Consider the following 23430-nt stretch of genomic DNA (forward strand, 5'->3'; position numbering starts at 1 on the left):
GCGAAAAGATGTATATTCGTCTTGACCCGATTTCGTTCATATTGATAAAGCTTTCAAAATGACGATTCGGAGTATTTGCGTACGTTTGTCTGTCCTTGCGATACCATCACACGCATCAACAGCAAAATGTTCATTTGGGTTAAAATAGTTCAGCCGGATCGTTTTTAACAGCATACATCGCTTGTTTAATCTCAGTACGTCTTCAGTGCAAAGTCTGTATATCGAACTAAAAAGTAAATTTCTAAAAACAAATGTACAACATGAAAGGTATTCGTGACGAAAGGCTTGACATTTTGCCGACAACAAACGGCTTGACATGTTGCAGACAGGCACGCTGATTTTTTAAATATTTATTTTGTTAACGGCATAGGCAAGACTGTACAGGGCCGACACCACATTATATAATTTATTCAACGAAATTTGCAGAAACATTTCATTGTCCTATTTTAAATAAATGACCAATGGGTTGTATTTAAAGACCACCGTTTTTGAATGGAATGGTTTGACCAATTGTGTCTATTAACGTAACAACACTTCACTTAAATCATACAACTTTATTCATCCGAGTAACACTAAATTTATGTAGCATTTTGTGCAAATACTTCAAACAAGTAACAAATGCAAATGATCTTTCAATTGTTTAATCACTAAATCGTTGCGACCGTAAACGCCATTTCATGTGATTGAAACGCTTGTGGTAATACAAACAGTGTCAGTGCATGGACAGTTCAGGAATATGTGTGTAAGTTGTGTGCATTTACAAGGAACAAAACACAATACCAACTAGTATTGCAACGCTTTGTATGTGAACTTTATGCATAGTTTGAGACGATCCCTAAAATTGCGGGTTTTAATTTCGCCTGAGACGTCTACTCAAGCGCATCCATTTAACGATTTGTTGGGGCTTCCAGAGTTAAATGATCAAACGCGACGCATCTCTGCCTAAACGTGTGTTCAATTATTTCGAATATAAACAATCGCAAACGTATAGACATTATTCACGCCGGGTATGCGGATACTTTGATAACAGATGACACTTCGATACCAGATAACAACAGAAGCCACGCGCGATAGGTGATTTCTTCAGCTTTTTTGCATTTATGTTCTGTTCATTTGGTTTTCAGACACGTAACCTTGTTTGGTCGATTAATGGTATAGTACTGTCGGCGATCGTATAGTTATTGCAAATGTACTTGAAAGGAACGTAATTCAATCCAGGTTCGACCTATTTATTTGTACGTTAAAGCAACAATAACAACAACAATAGTAGTGACGTCTATAATGACGTTACAGTTCGCGCAGCGACGTCATGCGACGTCGCGCCAAATAACGACATTCTCGGGGCCGCGCAAAGAAAGCAAAGTGAATACTTACATAATATTAACATAACATAAACACTATTTTATAATACATGTCAATGTTGATTAGAAATTACACCACACTATTCAATGTCTATCGTATTACACTATTTTCATTGAGTATTGTTTGTCAACTCGCTCACTTCGAGTGGATATAGTTTTGTTATAGGTCTATTTGTGGACAGACCATTGCTTGTGCGCACACGTGCAGCGCGAATAAGTCCATCATTTCCGGTCAACACGTCAGTCACTACAGCTATTTTCCAATCACATCTCGATGTCTCGTCATGTATCTGGACGACATCACCTACCCGAATCGTCTGGGCGTTGGTTCCGGATACACGATGTCGCTCACGAAGGGCTGTCAGGTACTCTTTCTTCCAGCGACCCCAGAACTGCTGGATGATGTGCGCTCTCTTCTTAGCCATAGCGTGTATAGTGTCATGGCTCGCTGGTGTCCATAGTCCATCAGTGACGCAAGAAGTCTCACCATGCGAAAGTGACGTAATGCGACGACCGTAAAGTAGATGTGCAGGCGCCAAAGGAACCGGATCATCGATTGCGAAAGAAGTGTGTGACAAAGGACGATCATTAATGACAGCCTCGATTTCCGTAATGATCGTCTGTAATAACTCGAGGTTGATGTAGGCACGTCCGAGTATCTTCTTTAGGGTTGTCTTAGTAAGTCCAATAAGACGCTCCCACCACCCACCGTACCAAGGGGCTCTCTGGGGAATTAATCGCCATTCGACTCCTAGGTTGCTCAGTGTGTCTTGAACTGAGGTTGAATATCTTAGATTCATAAGCTCTCTAGAAGCTGCGATGAATGTTGTGGCGTTGTCAGAAATCATAATTTTAGGCAAAGACTTCCGACTTGTAAATCTTCTAAACGCTTGAAGAAATGATTCTGTTGACAGACTGGTAACTACTTCTAGGTGAACAGCCCTCGTTGCAGCACATGTAGACAGACATATGTAGGCCTTCATGTCACTTCCGGTAGTCTGTTTAATGTGAAGAGCGCCAGTGAAATCCACTCCTGTTACTGTAAACGGCGCAGAATCTTGAACTCTTGCCTTCGGTAATGGGGTGGTTCTGGGGCCACATATGGTCTCCCGGAAACGCGGCGGCATGTGACGCACTGGCGAAGGGTGGCTTGTACGCATTGACGGATCGCGGGAACCCAGAACTTCTGTCGTAAATGGGTTACTGTAGCATTCACTCCAGCATGAAGATGGCGGGCGTGTGTTTCCTGGATTATGAGCTGGCGCATTGTGTATTCTCCCTCGACATCGAAGAATCCCACAATCATCCAGAAATAAACTGAGTTGTTTTACTAGTGGTAATTTACTTTGTCCGGAATGTAAGCTAGTAATTTCATTTCGAAACTCCATTTCTTGACAATGCTTAATCAATAGGGTTTCAGCCTTGTATACATTCTGTACTGACAAACCACTGCATGCGTTCTGTTCAAGTTCTCGTCTACATCTTGCTACGAACTTCAGTACAAATGCTGTCACACGAAGTAACCTTTTGTATGAACTGTATCTCGTTATGTCAATCACATTCAAAATATTTGAGTTCAATATTTCACTTCTTTGTTGCGTTGGCATAGGCTCGTTCATTACTGTTTTAACATGCGAATTGCTGGGAATCCATGTCGGCCAACGACTTCTGTCATTAAGCCATCGAGGACCTTCTTGCCACAACCTGTTGTGTAAAAGGTTTTCAGAACATATCCCGCGTGTCAAGAGGTCAGCAGGGTTGTCTTTCGTAGGGCAATATCTCCGTTCATAAAATTTAGTCAGTTGTTTAATTTCACACACTCGATTTACGACAAATCGTTTCAGCACCTTTGTACTTGATAACCATTGAAGAACAATTTGGCTATCAGACCAGTACGTTATCTTGTCCGCCATAATTGCCTGCTGAATATGTGCAGCTAACCTTGCCCCTACTAAGGCAGCCATTAGTTTCAATTGCGGTAATGTCAACGATTTCAGCGGTGCAACCCGGTTTTTCGCCATCACTAGGCATGTACCTGTCCCATTCGATACGTATGTTGCCGCACCATATGACTTCATGCTAGCGTCAACGAACACATGAAGCTCTTTTGGTGACTTCGTTTTTCTTTGCCATCATCCGTGCTGGATAGGAACTGGCGTTTGACTGTCATCTCCGTTGCTGTGTTGAGATCAGCAGCAATGTTGGACCACGATGTTTGAATAGCAGATGGCAGAGGCGTATCCCAATCATAGTTTCCTTTCTAAATATCCTGCAGCATAATCTTTGCCCTCACTGTAACAGGACTGAGTAGGCCAAGAGGATCGTAGATCTGAGACGAAAACTTCAGTATCATTCTTTTTGTGACCTCAGGTACTTCTGGAATGTTCCTTATGACAAACTGCATTGTATCACTTTCCGTCTTCCACCGTAGACCGAGAACCTTGGTGACGTCTTCTTCATCTAGGACGTTTTCCCGTAAAGCTACTTTCTGAAGTGAACGCTGTTTGACGACCACGATCTAAGGTTCATGCCAGCTTTTGACATCAACGTTCTAGATTCATGAAAATACTTCAACACTTCCGTTTCAGACTCAAAACTGGAAATGACGTTATCGACGTAAAGATCACACTCAATCACGTTTACAGCGTTACAGTCTTTGTTCTGGCGTAGGTGCTTTAAAAGTGTGGCGTTCAAAATGAAAGGTGAACAGGTCGCGCCGAACAACACAGCTTTGAAGCGATACACTACGACTTTATCCTGTGTATCGTAAGGATCTTCGAACCAAAGAAATCTGGTCATGTCTCGGTCATTTTCGTGGAGGCCGACGTGCAGAAATGCCTTTTCTATATCTGTAGTAACGGCATACTTTTGCATTCGAAATCGTACAAGCAGCGTTGTCAAGTCATTCAGTTGAGGCGGGGTTAACTCCAAGCAATCATTTAGACTAGGGTGACTTGCAGACTTTCGGCAGCTACAGTCATAGACTACACGAACAGGGGTTGTAGATGAGTCTTTCCGTACTGGATGGTGTGGAATGTAGTGGACTGTTTGAGACGGTGACTCCTTATCGACACAAACTTTCTCTATAAAACCACGTCTTTCCTGTTCCTTGATAACTTCATGATACTGTTGAAGCATTTTTGGTTCACGACGGAGTCTATGAATAGTGCCCGTTGTCCGCTTTAGGGCAATTTCAAAGTTCGTGGGTAATGGTGCGTGGTCTTGTTTCCATGGTAATATGACTTCATAACGTCCGTCACGAAATGCAATGCACTTGTCTTGGTACTCTTGTATGTAGTCCAGCTCTTTCTGGTCCTGACCATCTGACGTGACACCCATGCTTTCAAGTTTCCAAAATCGCTCAAGTATTGAGTCGTTCGGCGTGCGGGTTGCGATCACGTTCATCATGTGACTCTTGCCTGTGGTTTTTGATGTAGTCCCCGTATGAACAGGACCCGACAGTAGGTAGCCTAGCTTTGACTTCACAGCTGTAGGACCGTTCCCGCGAATAACAGTGTCTTCAACCAAGTCCCAGTAGTGGTCTGCGCCAATAAGAACGGCAATGTCTAGCATTGAATGGACTGAGACTTGTTGGGCTAATTTCAACCGTCGGAGATAGGGAAATGTTGCTGCAACTGACACGAGGCTTGTGTCAATGGGTTTCGCTATTGTTGGAACAACCAGGACGCTCAATGGGATCATTCCGTTGTCGTCTGTTTTCACGTAAATTGTACTGCGATCAACGTGTTGGACTCTCGTTGTGATTCCACCGAATGACGCAATGTGCAACATTTCAATAGCATCAACCGGAAGTTGTAGGTGGTCTGCCAGCTGCTGCGTAATAAAAGACTTCTGGGAGCCCTCGTCGAAGAGGATAGCTGCATCGACGGCCGTCTCCTTGATACCTACAGTAGCAATTGCCGTCTTTAGAAGAACACCAGAGTGTGGGTATTTCATAGAAGAGTGGAAAACAGTAGCTTCCAGTCTCAAAGACGATGTTTCCGGTGTGCGTTCATGTCTAGTTTTGTCGTCGCTGCTGGCGTTGCAGATACTCGTGTGGTGTTTCCGGTGACACTGCTGACAACGACCACGCGATCTGCAAAGTGAAACTTGATGCTTACCTAGACAATTGTAACACAGCTTGTCCTTTTTGACTACGCTTATTCGCTCGGAAGGGCTGCAATATTTCGAACATTCTGTGGGTTTGTGTTTCTCGTGACAGAATGGACAAGAAAATGTTTGTTTCTTCACATTCAAGGATTCGCTCTTGTCGAATTTAGCCTTCTTAGCGTGGTTCGTCCCTGCGTAGAATGACGCAGTTTTCATGAACTGGGCGACTTCCGGATACGATGCACTTCCGGCTTCCATGATGTCGAGCTCTCTGTAGATAGCGCGGCGGAGGTCACACAGCTTCCAGTTAGTATCTCCTCGTTCTCGGGCCAGGTTTCGCTTAATGTCTGCCGGTAGCTTCTCTAATATAACCGGAACAAGCAGATCGCCATACGTGTCCTGCTGTTGGCCGATGGATTCCAAGTTCCGGATGTGTGTCTCCATTTTGTCATAAAAACTTCGAACACTCTGCAGGTTGTAGAGAGGAGCCGGTAATTGAAGCAGTGCCTGCATAATTGCGTGGGTGATTTTGTGTTGCTGTCCATATCGTTCTTTCAGCAGTTCAATAGCCCGTTTGTAATTAGCGTTTGTCAAAGCGAAACCATCAATAGTTCTAGACGCGTCGCATTCCAACAGAGATTTCAGGTAGCTAAACTTCTGAATGTCCGATAGATTTGTATTTAAATGCACAGTTGTTTCAAACGAGTCCCAAAATGTTTGCCATTGTGAAATATCACCATTAAATGTAGGCAGAGAGAGTTTTGGAAGTCGGTGGTACTGTGAAGAGTTGGAAACATACGAAATATCACTTAGCGTTTGGCTGTTGTTCTGTAGATTTAGTTGTGCATGTTTCTCACTGATGGTTTCCGCGGAGTGGGCGCTTGGTGTGTGAACCGAAAGTTCGGATCGCGGCATTGTAACGACACTTGAAGATTGGAGGCCGCCCTCTTTCTCACTTCGTACCATGCGCAACGTGCGAAGTTTGATGTCGATTTCCAACATGTACGCGTCGGTGGCTAATATTTCCTCTTCAATGCCTTCTGTATCCAATTTTGACAATATGTCCTCGTTGAGCAACGAAACTTGCGTGATTTTCTTCTCCAGAGCGTCGAGTGTGGCAATAAATTCCATGAGCGATAGCGTATAGGCGTCTGCCAGAGTGTCCAAATATCGCTGAATAACCCGTTTATTGCCATCTCGGAGCGTTTGTAGTTTTTGCAAATTCATTCTCGTATTCTTTTATCTCACGGCACCAATGTCGGCGATCGTATAGTTATTGCAAATGTACTTGAAAGAAACGTAATTCAATCCAGGTTCGACCTATTTATTTGTACGTTAAAGCAACAATAACAACAACAATAGTAGTGACGTCTATAATGACGTTACAGTTCGCGCAAAGACGTCATGCGACGTCGCGCCAAATTACGACAAGTACTTCGTATTGCGATGCAAAAAAAACGTGGAAAAAAACAGTGGATTATATTAAAAAAGATAAAATTCTATCGATTATCATCATGAATTCGATGATCTGTATGCATTTCAACAAAATTAAAATACTGGAAAATAAAGCAAGAACGTGCAAACTAATCGAAATAAAAGATCAATATGTCCATTAGTGTTACAACATGTTAGATTTTAATTAACTAACGTATTTGAGGAAATTCAAATGTTTTAAAAGTCGGATGCCAAATTTTCATGGACACTTGTTTTACCGATCATCTCAATGACAAAGGCACTTCGATTCCAGATTACTCGACACTTTTTACCAGATATAACACACTCTATTTAGTGAATCAGAAATGCAGAATTCGCTGTGGAATACTGTTATAGTAAGCTGGCAATAAATTAAAATGTATGTACTGACGTAAATTAAAAATGAATTACCGAAACATGTTCTTTTCCCTTTGGAATATGATAATGATTTCGTATAAATGTGATAGACACACGTGAAACTAATTCGATATGCCTTTTGAGGACAGTCTTTATGACCATAAATTTTCCAGTTTTCGAGTAACCCAACAGCTGGATCTTCGCATAGTACAATCGCTTAAACAATTTTAAACTACATTTTAAATGTAACTCATCAGACATATCGAAGATGTTAATTTAAAAATTGTTTAAGCTCATTTACTATGTAATTTTAAATTACATTCTTTGTAGCGAAACGGCTGATCTAAACCATGTATAATTATGTCCTAATGAAGGTACTAAAGCCATTTACTTATATACTAGATAGAGTGTCAATCAGCTAAAACTGCTAAGAGCTCAATTTCAACAGCGATGCAGGTCCGAAATTATATTAGAACTTTTTGGCTCAATGCCAGGAAATTAAAAAAAAATAGCAATAATGGTACAGGCGGTCGATTTAATCACACGATAGTGGTGTCAAAGTTGTGCATACCAGTCGTTGTTATTAATATAAACACAAAACATTCTGCATACGAACTTGGATATACGCGACATAATTATATAAGCAGAAATTAGCATTTGAATCTTATTTAAAATTTGCACTTACAATATTTATTATATAGATTAATAGTAATAAGATTTTTAAAAACGAACAACGCCATTGGTTATATTTCACATGTGTATGTAATTACGTTATGCATAGATTCCCAACGTGTCGCGCTTGACAATTCAAATTTATTCGTACTTCAAAATGTTTGGTAACAATAGCCATAATATACATTAATGCAATTCATGTAGAAGATAAAACTCGGTTATCAGAGTGCCTACTTTGTTGAAAGTCTCTGTAATCCGAAGTGCCCTATATCGGGAATCAAAGTATCCGCAACTTCGTGAATACAACATATTAAAACATGCTCTATCTTCGTTTATATTTCATTGAATACTATCAAAATTTCAGTATTTGAAGCACAGTGATTACTCTACATGCTGGAGTATCAAAAAATTTCTTGCAATATTTCTAAGTAGTTTTATTTTGTTGAAATGTGTACTATTCATCCAGTTTTCCGACCGAATTTTCTATTTTTAGGTGAGAAATCTACCATTCTTCCGTGATTTTCTCTTTCCAATTTTAAAAGGATACACCATTGATAAACTCGACCTTGCGCCTTGACTAAAAATCTAATCTTTATGATATAACATAAAAAAAACTGAGGAACTAACCTCTCGCGCGTGGCTTTTGTTGTTATCTGGTTTCGAAGTGTGCCATCTGTTATCAAAGTAGCCGCATACCCAGCGTGTTATTTGTAACGAATGATTATTTAGTGTAACGAAACCAAAACATCGGGCTAACAGTATCCGGGTTCCGCGAGACCCTCCCCCCTGTGCTGGACCTCGTTATTTAATTTTTTTTTTTTTTTTTTTTTTTTTTTTTTTTGCCGCTGCACCCAGCACGCAGCAGCCGACGACGACGGTAGTGGGGTAAGCACGCAGACACTACACTTCCGCACAGAGACGGAAGCCGCATCAAGTGCGTACTCAGGTAACTCAATAGAGAAACCTTCAGTACAACCCCTTTAGTTGTAGATATCACAACCATTTTATATATGCATTATATTTAAAACAAAAAATAAAAATGTTGGATGGAGCGTGTCGGCTGGGGTGGTGAGGCGCCCCCTATTCGCACTGCGGCTCTGTCGACACGACCCACCCAAGATTACCAAAAAAAGAAAAGTGATGATAATTAGTATATTTGTTTCTCAGTGTATAGATAAAATAACTCATTGCAGTCCATTTATTTACTAACCATTGAAATAGCCACAATAACACATAGAACTGCTGCCTCTGATATCATACATAACCCGAAACAGTAAAGCGCTCACTCTCCAAATACCAAACTACCATAACCACAGCCCATCTCTTCTATCATAAAATAAATGATCTATCAAAAACAAAGTCTGGCCCTCACAACACCACAGTGCCACAGGCAATCACCTCAGAAAGAAGAAAGAAAATCTCGAAATTGTCAAAAATCCACAAAACAAAATAGTCATCTTGGTCCATTTACACACACTCAGTCCCTCTCTTCTATCATCTAATACATGATCTGTCAAAAATCTAGTCTGACCCTCAAATCAACATACAACCATTACCCAAAAAAGCAACAGAGAGTGCCCAAGCTACTATAACATATGACACAAGGCAGCAGATCTCTATATGTACCATTACTAACACTATATACTAATATGTCCTCAGCGAGAAACGCTAAATGCCGTCCCTCTTGAAAAATACTGAAAAGAATTACTGTTTGCAGTTCATTGGTACACTAACCTTTATATGCTACTATGTAGCCGGCTCGAGCCCTTAGCTCGACATGCCCTAGACCAGACCACAATACTAAACCTGGCATATTACACAAACACATAGGAATGCTGTCTTTGCTTGCATAACCAGAAACACTAACGTGTGCGCTCTCCCTAATACCAAATTTACTCAAACTCAGCCCCTCTCTTCTTTCATCAAATAAATGACCTATCAAAACTAGTCTGGCCCTTACAACACCACAGTCTCACAAGACACTTAACACATCAATAAGAAAGAATTTACAAAAAGATTGTCTGCCCCCAACGAACTAGTCATCTCGGCCCAATCAAACAAACATAGTCCCCTTCTTCTATCATCGTATACATGATCTTTCAAAAACTAGCCTACCCTACGCAATAACATCCAAACTACATACCAAATAACAACAGAGAGAGCCCACGTTACCGCAAGCTATGGCACAAAACAGCAGAACTACACATGTATATAAACACCAATACTAACACTATGTACTAATATGTCCTCCGCGAGGGACGTTAAACGGGGGTGCAGTGTATCGGTGCTATACACCGGGCACTTAAAAGAACCAGGGGCGCCTCTGGAATCGGGGCGTTTCCTGTATCCTGCTCGAACCCCCACTAACACCTCTCATGGGGCGGAGAGCACAACAACCACACTTGGGTAAATGAAAGCTAGAGCACAGGACATAATCTATAATACCATGAGTTTTACAAATTAACATCAAACATAAATAAATCATATGATATATCAACGGAGTTTTTAGATCATTTATTTACTTTACCTATCCAATTATAAAAGCAAATACAACATAACAGCAAAATTAATACATCCCAGCTTGATACACGGTCTGGATGTTTGGCAGGCGGGTGGGAAGGAACGATGGTGACTCTGGATAGGGCTTTGGATGGCTCCATGGTTGGTTCTCGACTGATTTGTTGTCGCGCGCAGCAAGTGGGTGGATGAGGGTGCTTGTCTCGGGGGTCTTCAGCGGTTGGGTGCTCGGGCCGGGGCAGTATGCGGGCGCGAGGGGGGGCTCGGGCTCGCTCGGCGTGGGTGCGCTTGTGCGGGGCGGCGGGTTCTGCGATCTGGGAACTGCAACAATATACAACCCTTCACGACTGACCGACGACCGTAAATTACTGACAGACACCTCCTCTTCCGCTCCAGACAAATGCACAACAATCACATACCACACACTATACACAACCATACACATCACCACCAAGGAACCCGGAACGCACGGGCGTGGCGCTCTCATACGCGCCACCCGTAATGAGTGGGGGTGTGAGAGCGATACGTGTGTGTGTTCCGGATCCTATGTACCGGGTGGTGTTGGGTTGTGGATCGCGTTGAGTGTCTTGTACATTAGTAAAGTGCGGGACACTCGGCGGGATCCGCTCCTCATCACCACCTTTAGGTAGCTAGCACATTAAGGTCTCATTGGCCAACGTGCAACAAACTCTTTTAAAAATTAAAGTATTTGGCGAATACCCGGGAAACCGGGGTAAATTTGACCTACTTTGACTCTAAAAGTAATCTTTTTCTCCTGAGAGGTCACAGGGGCAGGTCGGGCTACCGTAACCTCGTGAAGAGGCCAGTAGGACCTGTAAATAAACTCTGAAACACACACAGTGTAACGAACGGCTACTGTTATACGTTAAGAAACGTTGTGCTACACATTTGCGTATGCTATACTTGCTCTTTATTTTGGCGCTTTAAAGTTCACTTATGCCGCTTGGAGCTAAATGTTTGCGACGATTTCCGCACGAAGAAAATGTAATTCGTCATAGAAATGTAATAATATACGTGCTTTTATAAAAAACAATCGAATAACCCATCGGCAGGGGTATAGATTACTGTTATCAAATCGAAAACAACTATGGAATGGAAAGTGTATGTTTTACATTAATAAAAATCTTTGATTTACTCCATTCTTGACGTCTTGCTATATGTCACACGTTTGATTTATTTTGCAACCAAGTTTATTCCATTTTTGAAACCGTTTCTACATTGTATATTTTAGATTTATTTCTCATATTATATCGCACGAGTATACTGCGGTTTACAGCATTCAAAGTGGAACTTTTTGTTTAATTTCAAAGTGGAATTGAACGTGTGGTTTTGAGACAGACAGACAGAAAGACGGACGGACAGACGTACGGATTGGCGCTCGGGCGAACGGGCGGGCTGGTGGGCAGGCAGGCATGCATGCAACCAGACAGCCAAGAAGGCAGTAAGGCAGGCATGCAGGCAGACAAGCAGGCACGATTCCGCACTTCTGATAGCATAACCGGGTATGCCACTTACCCGTTTCTTCTACGCGGAAGAAGTGTCACTTTGAATGCTGTGTACGCTTCTCAGGCGTATATCACCTTATGTTCGTTCAATATAATATTAGAAATGTGCAGTCCGCACAGGCTAATCAGGGACCACACTATCCACCTAAATATTTCGCATTATTTTTTTTTAATCGGCCAATCTAGTGCGATTCAGCGATTATAAATTAATCCAAAGATGTAAAGAAACATACAATCACATCCCATTTGGAAACATCTTGATTAAGTATAAAATGCGCTTATTCACGCTAAAGCACGATTGGCCAGTGGTGAGGGCGATATCTTTTTTACTCCAAAGGTCAGTGCCAAGGTGTGGATTAAGATTTATTGTGTTTCTTCTTTGTTAATTATATACTTGTTTATTACTGGTGCTCTTTTGTACACTGGTACAAAAATTGTACTTCGACGTACAAATATGAAATACACTTCGACGTATATATTTGTACGTCGAAGTACAAATTTGTACTTCGACGTACATTTTTGAACGTCGACGTACACATTTTCTGAACAGCCAATCAAAACACTCGTCTCTTGAGCCGCTTTTCCTTCATATTTATTAATAATACATGTTTCAAATCTCTTTTTTAATTGAGGACAAAATGAATAAAAATATCAAAATTGAAAAAAAAAAAACAAAAAAAAAACAAAGAATTAAAACTAAGCATCTACTTTACGGTATTTATTCTAAAATCGGTTTAAGTAATCAATATTATACACTTTATTAGACAACCGGCCGATGTCTGATCTATATGTCATAACTTGACGCTCAAAGGGATAAGATAGGGATCACCACAGCAGGTTGCTAATACACAGTGTATACTTCCGCTTTTTTATTGTGGTAACGTGATTGTTTAGAAAGCATAGGCCAAATAATATGGACTCAAATTTTGAAATAAAAAATCGTATAAAGAGTCTGAAAATAGCGCAGTGAATGTTTAACATGCGGATCAAAGCAACAGATGTAAGGGGTCTTCTGATTGGCTAACACTCAAGGGTCGGTAAAATTGTACGTCGAAGTAGGATAGTTCATCTGGCACGAACCTACTCAATATCGGCCGCGATGGCGTCTTTTCAATCGGTAAAAATTGTACGTCGAAGTAGGATAGTAAATCTGGCACGAACCTACTCAATATCGGCCGCGATGGCGTCTTTTAAATATCTTATTACGTTAAAATAATGTACTTTCATTTCAGATTGCTGAATATTACATGTTGGTAATAGTAACTTTATTTCAAATGAATGAATTCTTCAATTTCCTGCAACAAATGGGCATCAACCATGTCGACTTAATCCTAAAGAGAAATCAGGGTATTTCCATATTTTTTTTACATCAAAGTGGTAAGCAATTGATAATAAAATAAATTGATTTAGCTCATGAAGGCACACAACAGATGCGCATTACATAATGACAATAACAAAAAAAAAATTGCATCATTAAACTAATGTTTTTTTCTACATATAATTATGTATTGCAATATAATACATTTTTCAGTGTCCATGCCATTGAAGCGTCGTAGGGAATGCAAGAACCGTCGTCTGATTGTTTGAACTATTTGTTACTTGAACTGTATCAGCAGGTATGCTACAAGACAAAAAAAAGGATAATATGAACCACATATTATTTATTTATATATGTGAGTCGCGCTCTGTGATAGGGGGGTTTACTGCATGTGCGTAAAGTGGCATCCCAGTTTAGCGCGTGCAGTCTGCACAGGCTAATCAGAGACAACACTGTCAGCCTAACCTGGATTTTTGAAAAATTTCATTAAAGCGGTAAATTTTCGTCCCTGATAAGCCTAGGCGGGCAGTTTTGATCAACCCGTATGCACATTAACCAAACAAGTTTATCCCACATATAGAATGCAGAACGTGTACGATTGAACATAATTGGCAGTTCTGTGGAAATAAATTAATTCTTGAAACCATTGACAACAACATGTTTAACAACTGGAATATGTTACATAATTTTCACTCTTGCGAAATATTAAAGCATTGTACTTTAATTTGAACTTACTACACAATCGGCTAGGATGTTGAAAGCGCGTTTAAAATTGTCATAAGAGATTTAGAAATTTGTATATATGTCTCAAACAAAATTATTGTTTTCATAAATAAAAGGACAGGTAGGGGCATCGGAAGGGCTGTTGGAGCTTCAGAAGGGCAGGGCGGGCGCCCTTCTATTTAGGCCTAGCTGGAGCACTGACTGTCATAGACACTAACAATGTTATTATTAGCTCAGTTGAATTATCCTAACGGATATTAAATAAGTATAAATCTCTGATTATACTCCTTTATTTGACGTTTCAGCATAATGCCTTTATCAAAACAATGAAATTTATATGTTAACTACATTTTTTCATCTTTAGACTGCAAAATCTAAAGAACTAAGAAAATGTTTTTAAACGTCAAATGACTTTGTACATGATGACGTCATAACTGACGTTATATAAAATGGCGCCAAAATTGTAAAAATTCGCCAAAAACTATCTAGTAAACAATATGTGTGAAAAACATTTTATATTAATCATCAACATAAATGAATGTAAAAATAATAGTACTTTATGCAAATTATCTTATCCATAATGTGTAAATAATAGATAGAATAGCAAGTAAACATGATTATTTAATCAAATATCATTATCATTTAGATCTACGTAGATATGGATTGAAATCATTTAATTCATTAAATAAGTTTACCCTATTTATTTTAATTATGATAACAAGTTTTAGGTAAATTATAATTAAATATGATGATGTATTGTTTTATTACAAAATATCAATTTATTAAATATATAAAGCACACATTTGACATAAGATTGAGATAGCTATGTAAGTATTTATTAAAGTCATTTCATTTTTGGTGAATTTTTACAATTTTTGGCGCCATTTTATATAACGTCGTTTATGACGTCATCATGTACAACGTCATTTGACGTTTAAAAACATGTTCTTTGTTATTTAGATTGTGCAGTCAAAAGATGTAAAAATGTAGTTAACATATAAATGCCATTGTTTTGATAAAGGCATTATGCCGAAACGTCATATTAATGGAGTATACTCCATTAATGGAGTATAATCAGAGAGTTATAATGGTATTATTTATTACATAATCCGTTCATGATTGGTATCACCACGTATATTAGGTCATGGGTTAAGTTAATCAATTCGTAATTAATATAAAAAAAAAGGTTTACGCATCTGCGATTTGCACATTCACATTATTCGGTTTATTCCGTTCTTTTAAGTTTGAGTAGCATATACTTTCCGATTGTTTTCCGTCGGTGAGTAGTTGATTATTCTAGTAATTTTATAATAAAAACAATCTATTCAATGCTAACGTAAGATGAATAAAACGCCGTTAGCTTAACCCATTTATGCCTAGCGTCTAGAAAAAAAGGCCTTGGCAAACAGCGTAGACCCAGATGAGACGCCGCATGAAGCGGCGTCTCATCAGGGTCTGCGCTGTTTACTTAAAGGAATTTCTGTAAGACATATTCTAAATATAGAAATAAATATAATAGACATCCCTTATTTTGGAAATGAATTGATCCAATTTAGAAAGATGGGAGAGTTCACTAGGCTTAAATGGGTTTAACAGAGACGGAGCTACGTCTCTGGCTTAAACAAACATAGAGATAGCGGCCTCTCGCCATATCAGTTTGACATTGCACCCCAAACAGATATATAATTACAGCCATACGTCGAGGGTGTGTAAACATACAATATGGATTAAATACAAAAGGGTGTGTTGACACAGGGATTGGCTCACAGGATGGGCACATAGGTCACTCAAGTTGCTAGCGAATGTTATCAATGATTTTACTGCTTTGGAACTCGTACCTGAACAGTACTTATTGATAAACATTAATTTACACCACCCGTCATGTACATGTTGAGAATAACTGGATAGTATTTTACCACAGAATACGTGGAAGTTTGAAAAAATGAAATTAAAATGCTGGAAAACGTGTCAGAGACACTACTCAGCTTTATAATATACTGAAGTCATTTCGATAACAAGGAGTTGTGCGAGTAATAAGTGCTTGGTTTGAGTGGAGTGTACACATCAAACGTGGGTAAGCTGCTCAGATCAAATGTCTCAAGCTCGTAAACGCGTCAAATATTGACACTAGTGATGTGTGTACTGAGTTTCATGTGGCTTTGTAAGCCTTTTTGTATTTGATATTTGCTTGAAATCATTTGTAATTGTAAACAAAAGCAAACGTTATACAATACTTAAAGTATTTTTATATGTGTTAAATTGTAATACATTGATAAAAATAAGTTACAACAAGAGATTGCCAAGCAATATGATCCCCTACCGGTGAAACTCCACCATTGTCAGTATGTTTTTTATTTGTTGCCATAGCAACCAGACTGGCTGGCTGGCTGGCTGACTGGCTGTGCATACCCACTTTAACCATCCTCGAGAAAGCCTACATTATCAAATAACAACTTGTGAGTGAGCGTGCATACATGCGATGGAGAATTCGGCGTGTTTTTTATGCCCCCGAAGGAGGGCATATAGTGATGGGACTGTACGTCCGTCCGTCTGTCCGTCCGTCTTTCAGTCACACTTTGCGTTTAGGTTTCGAAAAATGCTCATAGCTTCGATGTCGCTTCAGATAGCAATTTCATATTTGGCATGCATGTGTATATGGACAAGGCCTTTCCATACGCACACAAATTTTGACCCCTGTTACCTTGACCTTGAACTTAGGGTCCGCGTTTAGGTTTTGAAATCTGCGTTTAGGTTTCGAAAAAAGCTCATAACTTCTGTCAAGCGTTTATAGGGAGCATATGTCATCCTATGGTGACAGCTCTTGTTTTCATTCTTGCTTGTCAATTATGCGGTTAACAAAATTGTTTTATTCTTAACTGTGTTTTATGAAAATGCAAATCAATAAAGAAAATACCGGATTGGTTATGTTAATTGATATCATTGGTTGATTTTAAAATCACTATCCGCTTCAAAGTGAAAGGCTTGTGTATTGCACGTTTAATTATCTATGTAAGGAATATTTAGTTATTAGTTGTCCAACGGTATTCACACAACTAACGATCTACAGTTCTCGTGAATTTTCCGCTATTGTTGCGGTATTGTGACATTATATGACGGCTAAATTCGAAAGGAACTACGTGTTATGATAACAAATAAATTCTACTCTATAAGACCATAAATAGTTGATGTCAAAGTATTTTAATAGAAAGCTCCATAGGCATATTTTTATCTAACGGACTTATGTTATTTTATGTTAAATATTAGTCCATGTGTTATAGATCTAGAAGCTTTTTGTTCATATAAACGTTGGAAAGAGATTTGCTCTCTTTTGAAACGAATTGTCATCTTAAAGCGGGTATATACGATTTTGTCAAATATTTATGAATTTATATAAACTGTGTAAAAAACTTATTATATATATATTACAATATAAATTAAAATAAAAGTTAAGAAGAACATGTGTCGAAAAATGCGAAATAAGCTAGATATTTAATACTGAAATTGAAAACGGCTGTACAGCCGAATTCGCCAGCATGTATACCATACATGTACGATGTGCATCTAAACTTAGTTTAACGGTTTATTTGAATTCCTGCAACGATATCTATTCATACGACACACGAACACTATCTCCGATCCTACTGCAAAGACGAATGCTTCTGTTATTGCAGGAAAATATGTACGTCACTATCGGCTCGGGGCGCTAATTTGCCTTTGCTTCATTTTATGAAATTCGGCTTTAATGTATAATTTTTCTTGCCTATTTTGTGTTATTGTAACATATTTTATCAATATATTACAATTAAACACATATAAAAAATCGTATATACCCGCTTTAAAGCGGGTATATACGATTTTTTATATGTGTTTAATTGTAATATATTTATATGAAATTCGGCTTTAATGTATAATTTTAATCAATATATTACAATTAAACACATATAAAAAATCGTATATACCCGCTTTTGCTTTAAAGCGGGTATATACGATTTTTTATATGTGTTTAATTGTAATATATTTATAAAATATGTTACAATAACACAAAATAGGCAAGAAAAATTATACATTAAAGCCGAATTTCATAAAATGAAGCAAAGGCAAATTAGCGCCCCGAGCCGATAGTGACGTACATATTTACCTACAATAACCGAAGCATTCGTCTTTGCAGTAGGATCGGAGATAGTGTTCGTGTGTCGTATGAATAGATATCGTTGCAAGAATTCAAATAAACCGTTAAACTAAGTTTAGATGCACATCGTACATGTATGGTATACATGCTGGCGAATTCGGCTGTACAGCCGTTTTCAATTTCAGAATTAAATATCTGGCTTATTTCGCATTTTTCGACACATGTTCTTCTTAACTTTTATTTTAATTTATATTGAAATATATATTTAATAAGTTTTTTACACAGTTTATATAAATTCATAAATATTTGACAAAATCGTATATACCCGCTTTAATAGACCGGTACTAGCGATTTTATCAGGATTCTAATTATCAGTATAAAATGTTTTGGTAACAAACAATTATAACATACCCTTACAAAGATTTTTCATAGATTTTTTTTAATTCATGTTTAAATACTATATTTCATAGAAATATGTTTGAACCAAACTCAATGCGACACTGTCCTCTTACTAGTTTAAAGTTAAATATGCAAATATATAGTTACTGAACAACAAGTAAACACTTCATGTCGCGTAGACCAAGGATTGCTCATAATTTTCACTGATAAGAGTTTTATGATGTACAAAAAAGGGATTCACAACTTTTCGCAGCTTATAACGCCCATGTACGATAATAATTCTTGAGTATTGGACTATATCATTCAAATATCATAATTAATTATAAAAAGCTAGCTAACATAAAAATAACCTTTTTGATGAAAAACATCACTAACAAATAAATGATGTAATTCTATCACATAATTCAGAAGACAAACGGATTTCTCTTTCTAGGCATGGCAAAGACTCGACGTAACTTCCGGACCGCTAGAGATAGTGCGCTCGGCTTCTTCTGTCTCCTCACCGCTTTCACTTCCGGATGCCTGCTTCTCAACATCAGCATGATCACATCGATCAAATCGAGCGTTGACACCGGCGATGAGCTACGTGACGTCACGGTTGCACCAGTAGCAGCACCGAGAAAGAGTTACGTTGGAATGTTGAGGCTCATGGTCTATAGTGACGATTCGGCGGATCCTGAATATGTTTCAAATAATTATTCCCAACCCAAACTTGTAGTTTGGGCTGGTAAGAAAACAATCTGTTCTAAGAATACCGACTTGTTTGTATATGTTCCGAGCAAAAAGGAAAATTTTATAAGACGGCGATTGATTCGCCAAACATGGGGTTCTTTAAAAATCGTCAATAATATATCCATCACAGTCGTGTTTATTTTAGGTAAACCCCTCGATATTAATGACCAGGTTATGATTAATAATGAACAGCTTGTTCACGAAGATATTATTCAAGTTGATGTTCACGAACACTTACGAAATTTATCGGTGAAAGCGGTCGCCGCAATGTCTTGGATACATGAGCGCTGCAAACACATTCGTTACGTCATGAAGGTTGATGACGACATCTTTGTGAACGTCTTTGAACTGACAAGAACTATTTTGCCCCAGCTCCGCCCGGACTCGTTTGCAATTGCTTGCCATGTGGTGCCGGAGGGAAGAAGTCCAATAGTTCGCTCGGAAAAGAGTCGTTGGTATATCCCAGAAAACCTGCTTCCTGGACGGAAATATTTCCCGACATTTTGTTCTGGTTATACGGTGGTGATGACTGCTAAAACTGCTCAAGAATTGTTTAAAAATTCTCTTAAACAGCCCATCTTGCCCGTAGACGACGTGTACAATTTCGGTATCCTTGCCGAAAACTTGAATGTTACGTTCATGGACGTAAAGGGGAAAATGTCGTTGAATGAAGCGTCTGCAATGAAGTCATACGAGAGCGGCGACGTACAGACATTCGCTATTGACGTCAAGTCATCCGCTAAAATGGAACTGTTCTGGTCACTCGCTCTTCAAAATGAAATGAAGAATGCATCTTAAACGGAGCATTTTTCTTCGTCATACCGTGTTCATGTGTATACTGCAATGTATAGCGGCATTGCACTCATCAGTATCGTGTGTTGACTGCGTTTAAAAAAAACTTGTTTAGCACAGGCTGATTTTGTGTACATTGATTTACAATATAATAGGCTATTGTTGACTGTATATTTCTTTCAATGGGGACAATCCAACATTTTGTTTATTACGAAAGGCTAGTCGTCTGTCAGTTGGCTGTAAACTACAGAAAACATGTGTGAATTCAACCACTATATCTCGACAGGGTATATCATACAGGCGATACATTTACTTATTTAAAATGTGACATATACGTATTTGATAAAGAAGCGTAGCGGTTTATACTCGATCGACTAAATAATTAAAAAAATAAGTATAAAAAATGTAAAATATGTCTTTTTATTTCTTGTACATAATTGATTGGACCTATGTTACAACAAAAAATGTACATCACCCCTTTATTGAACAAAACTCAGTGATGTTATTATTAAAATCCAGGTGTGGATTAAAAACATATTGTCTTTTTCAAATTCTATTATTGTTTTATACTCGAGCTCTTTGATTGCAATGTTCACGTGTTTCAATGTAAAGCATATAATGTCGTGCTTCAACAAATGCATTATATGTGAACAAGCGTTTTCAAGATCGATTTATGAAGATTAATTTGGTTATATTTTTTACATCAGGCCAATAAAACGGTCAACTGGCCAGACACGCCAACTGGCTTATCCACATCAGACCAATAACACGGTCAACTGACCAAACGAGCTAACTGGCTTATCCACATCAGGCCAATAAAACAGTCAGCTGACCACACAAGCCAACTGGCTTATCCACATCAGGCCAGTTAAACGGTCAACTGACCACACAAGCCAACTGGCTTTCTCACATCAGGGCAACTGGCTGACACAAACCGTCAATTGACCACACAAGCAAACTGGCTAATCCACATTAGGCCAATAAAACGGTATACTTACCACACATGCCAACTAGCTAATAAACATCAAGACAACTGGTCTTAAAGCGGGTATATACGATTTTTTATATGTGTTTAATTGTAATATATTGATAAAATATGTTACAATAACACAAAATAGGCAAGAAAAATTATACATTAAAGCCGAATTTCATAAAATGAAGCAAAGGCAAATTAGCGCCCCGAGCCGATAGTGACGTACATATTTTCCTGCAATAACAGAAGCATTCGTCTTTGCAGTAGGATCGGAGATAGTGTTCGTGTGTCGTATGAATAGATATCGTTGCAGGAATTCAAATAAACCGTTAAACTAAGTTTAGATGCACATCGTACATGTATGGTATACATGCTGGCGAATTCGGCTGTACAGCCGTTTTCAATTTCAGTATTAAATATCTAGCTTATTTCGCATTTTTCGACACATGTTCTTCTTAACTTTTATTTTAATTTATATTGTAATATATATATAATAAGTTTTTTACACAGTTTATATAAATTCATAAATATTTGACAAAATCGTATATACCCGCTTTAACAAACGGTCGACTGACCACATAAGCCAACTGGCTAATCAACGTCTGGCAAATAAAACGGTAAAGTGACAACAGAATCTAGCTGGCGTATCCACATCAGGCCAATACAACTGTCAACTGACCACACCAGCTAACTGGCTTATCCACATTAGGCTAATAAAACGATCAATTGACCAGCTTTCACTGAACAAGACACATTTATATAACAAGGTATTCAACTTAAAATCGCCCGAAAACAGGGTGCATCGCTTTGAACAGCCATTTCTTTATCAATTTTGCAGCGATTTTCACGGTCTTGGTCTTATTCAACGCAGAAATTAATTTTCTTTCTGGAAATGTACATGTCTTGCAATATTTTTACAAATGCTGGGTCAACTCTTAAGAAATAACACGAAACACAACTCGCATTGACCTACTTAACATCGATCAGACAGGATTCAAGACTGAAATCTTCACGGAGTAAATGGCATTTTCCCTGCAAAGTTCGCGATACCATATTCAATAAAACGTATGAAAAAACATTCTTACCGTGCTTGCCGTTGCATTATGTATCTAAACTAACTGTCCAGCGCCGTTTGAAACCTTTGTTAACATGCATTTCAACTAACCGACATTTTAAACACACGAGTGATTTCATTGGTCCAATGCGAAGGTGTGTCTATACACCTTAAGATTTCATTCATGAATCCTGTCTGATCGCTGTCAAGGAGGTCACGCGTGTTGTGTATCGTGTTATTTCTTAAAATTTGACCCAGCATTCGTAAAAATATAACAAGATATATACATTTCCAAAAAGGAAATTCACTTTTGCGTTGAATAAGACCAGGTTCGTGAAAATCGCTGCACAATTGATGAAGTTATGGCTGTTCCAAGCGATGCACCCGGTTTTCGGGTGATTTTGAGTATCCACCTTGTTATATATATATATGATAGTGAAAATATTTTTTTCAGAAAAGCTGATTATTGGTCGTTATAATATGATTATTTATCATTTAAAATGATGTTTTCACTTATTAATATCATAGCCACACGCTAACCACCTCAGCCACGGACAAAACTCTTCAAACAAGTCAACCTGTATTGGTGAATAAATTTTCTTTTCCTCCCAAACCAACGACCTTTCGATATGAAAACAAGTCCTATTGGTGAACCGACACTTTTTACATGCTCAAATAACTACTAAAACGAGCGCTGAACCATTACCGTGCTATGTCCTTAAAATTACAAGTGCAAACCCAACACGATACTGTATTTATCAAACGAAAAATATTTTCATATATTGATATTTACAAGAAAAACTGTAAAATACCTCTTCTCCCCATCAACAACAAAATCAACTACAATTATACCGTCATCATCAATGAAATCATAATTAATCATAACAGGTTTCCATACAAATAAGTACACAATGACAAATTATACCTCTCGATATGTCATGTTGCTTCAATCAACCTCCACTATTTAAAATACAGTTCGAAATGTCCAGTTATTGAACGAGATATTAATAAACATTTGCAAATTCAATGCTAAGAAATGTCGATAAACAGACCACACAAGCCAACTGGCGTTTGCACATCAGGCAAACTGGCCTAAACAAACGGTCAACTGACCACACAAACATACCAGATTATCCACATCGGGTCAACCTGCGTTCAATTACATGCCTTTAATTGTATCAAATATTTAATATAAGTTTTGAATAGTAAAGTTACTTTTCTCGAATTGTCAGCTAATCATAGCGCTTTTAAAAGAGAATCCTTCCAGTCTTCGTCTTCGGAATACTTTTCCTTC

The 23430-nt window shown here is 38.4% G+C and overlaps 1 protein-coding gene across 2 annotated transcripts; it reads left to right on the plus strand.

The window, feature by feature from the left end:
* The first annotated feature begins 15720 nt into the window (after nt 1-15720).
* LOC127879094 (beta-1,3-galactosyltransferase 1-like) lies at nt 15721-20644 on the plus strand. Of its 2 annotated transcripts, XM_052425704.1 has the most exons (3): nt 15721-16131; nt 16425-16513; nt 19019-20644. In XM_052425704.1, the coding sequence occupies exon 3, from the start codon at nt 19021-19023 to the stop codon at nt 20113-20115; it is 1095 nt and encodes a 364-aa protein (XP_052281664.1). In that variant the 5' UTR covers nt 15721-16131; nt 16425-16513; nt 19019-19020; the 3' UTR covers nt 20116-20644. The 2 variants fall into 2 exon arrangements, with proteins under 2 accessions (XP_052281664.1, XP_052281665.1); XM_052425705.1 differs by lacking the exon at nt 16425-16513.
* Nucleotides 20645-23430: the final 2786 nt, after the last annotated feature.

Source organism: Dreissena polymorpha, chromosome 4, assembly GCF_020536995.1.
Source record: "Dreissena polymorpha isolate Duluth1 chromosome 4, UMN_Dpol_1.0, whole genome shotgun sequence".
Classification (NCBI taxonomy): domain Eukaryota; kingdom Metazoa; phylum Mollusca; class Bivalvia; order Myida; family Dreissenidae; genus Dreissena; species Dreissena polymorpha.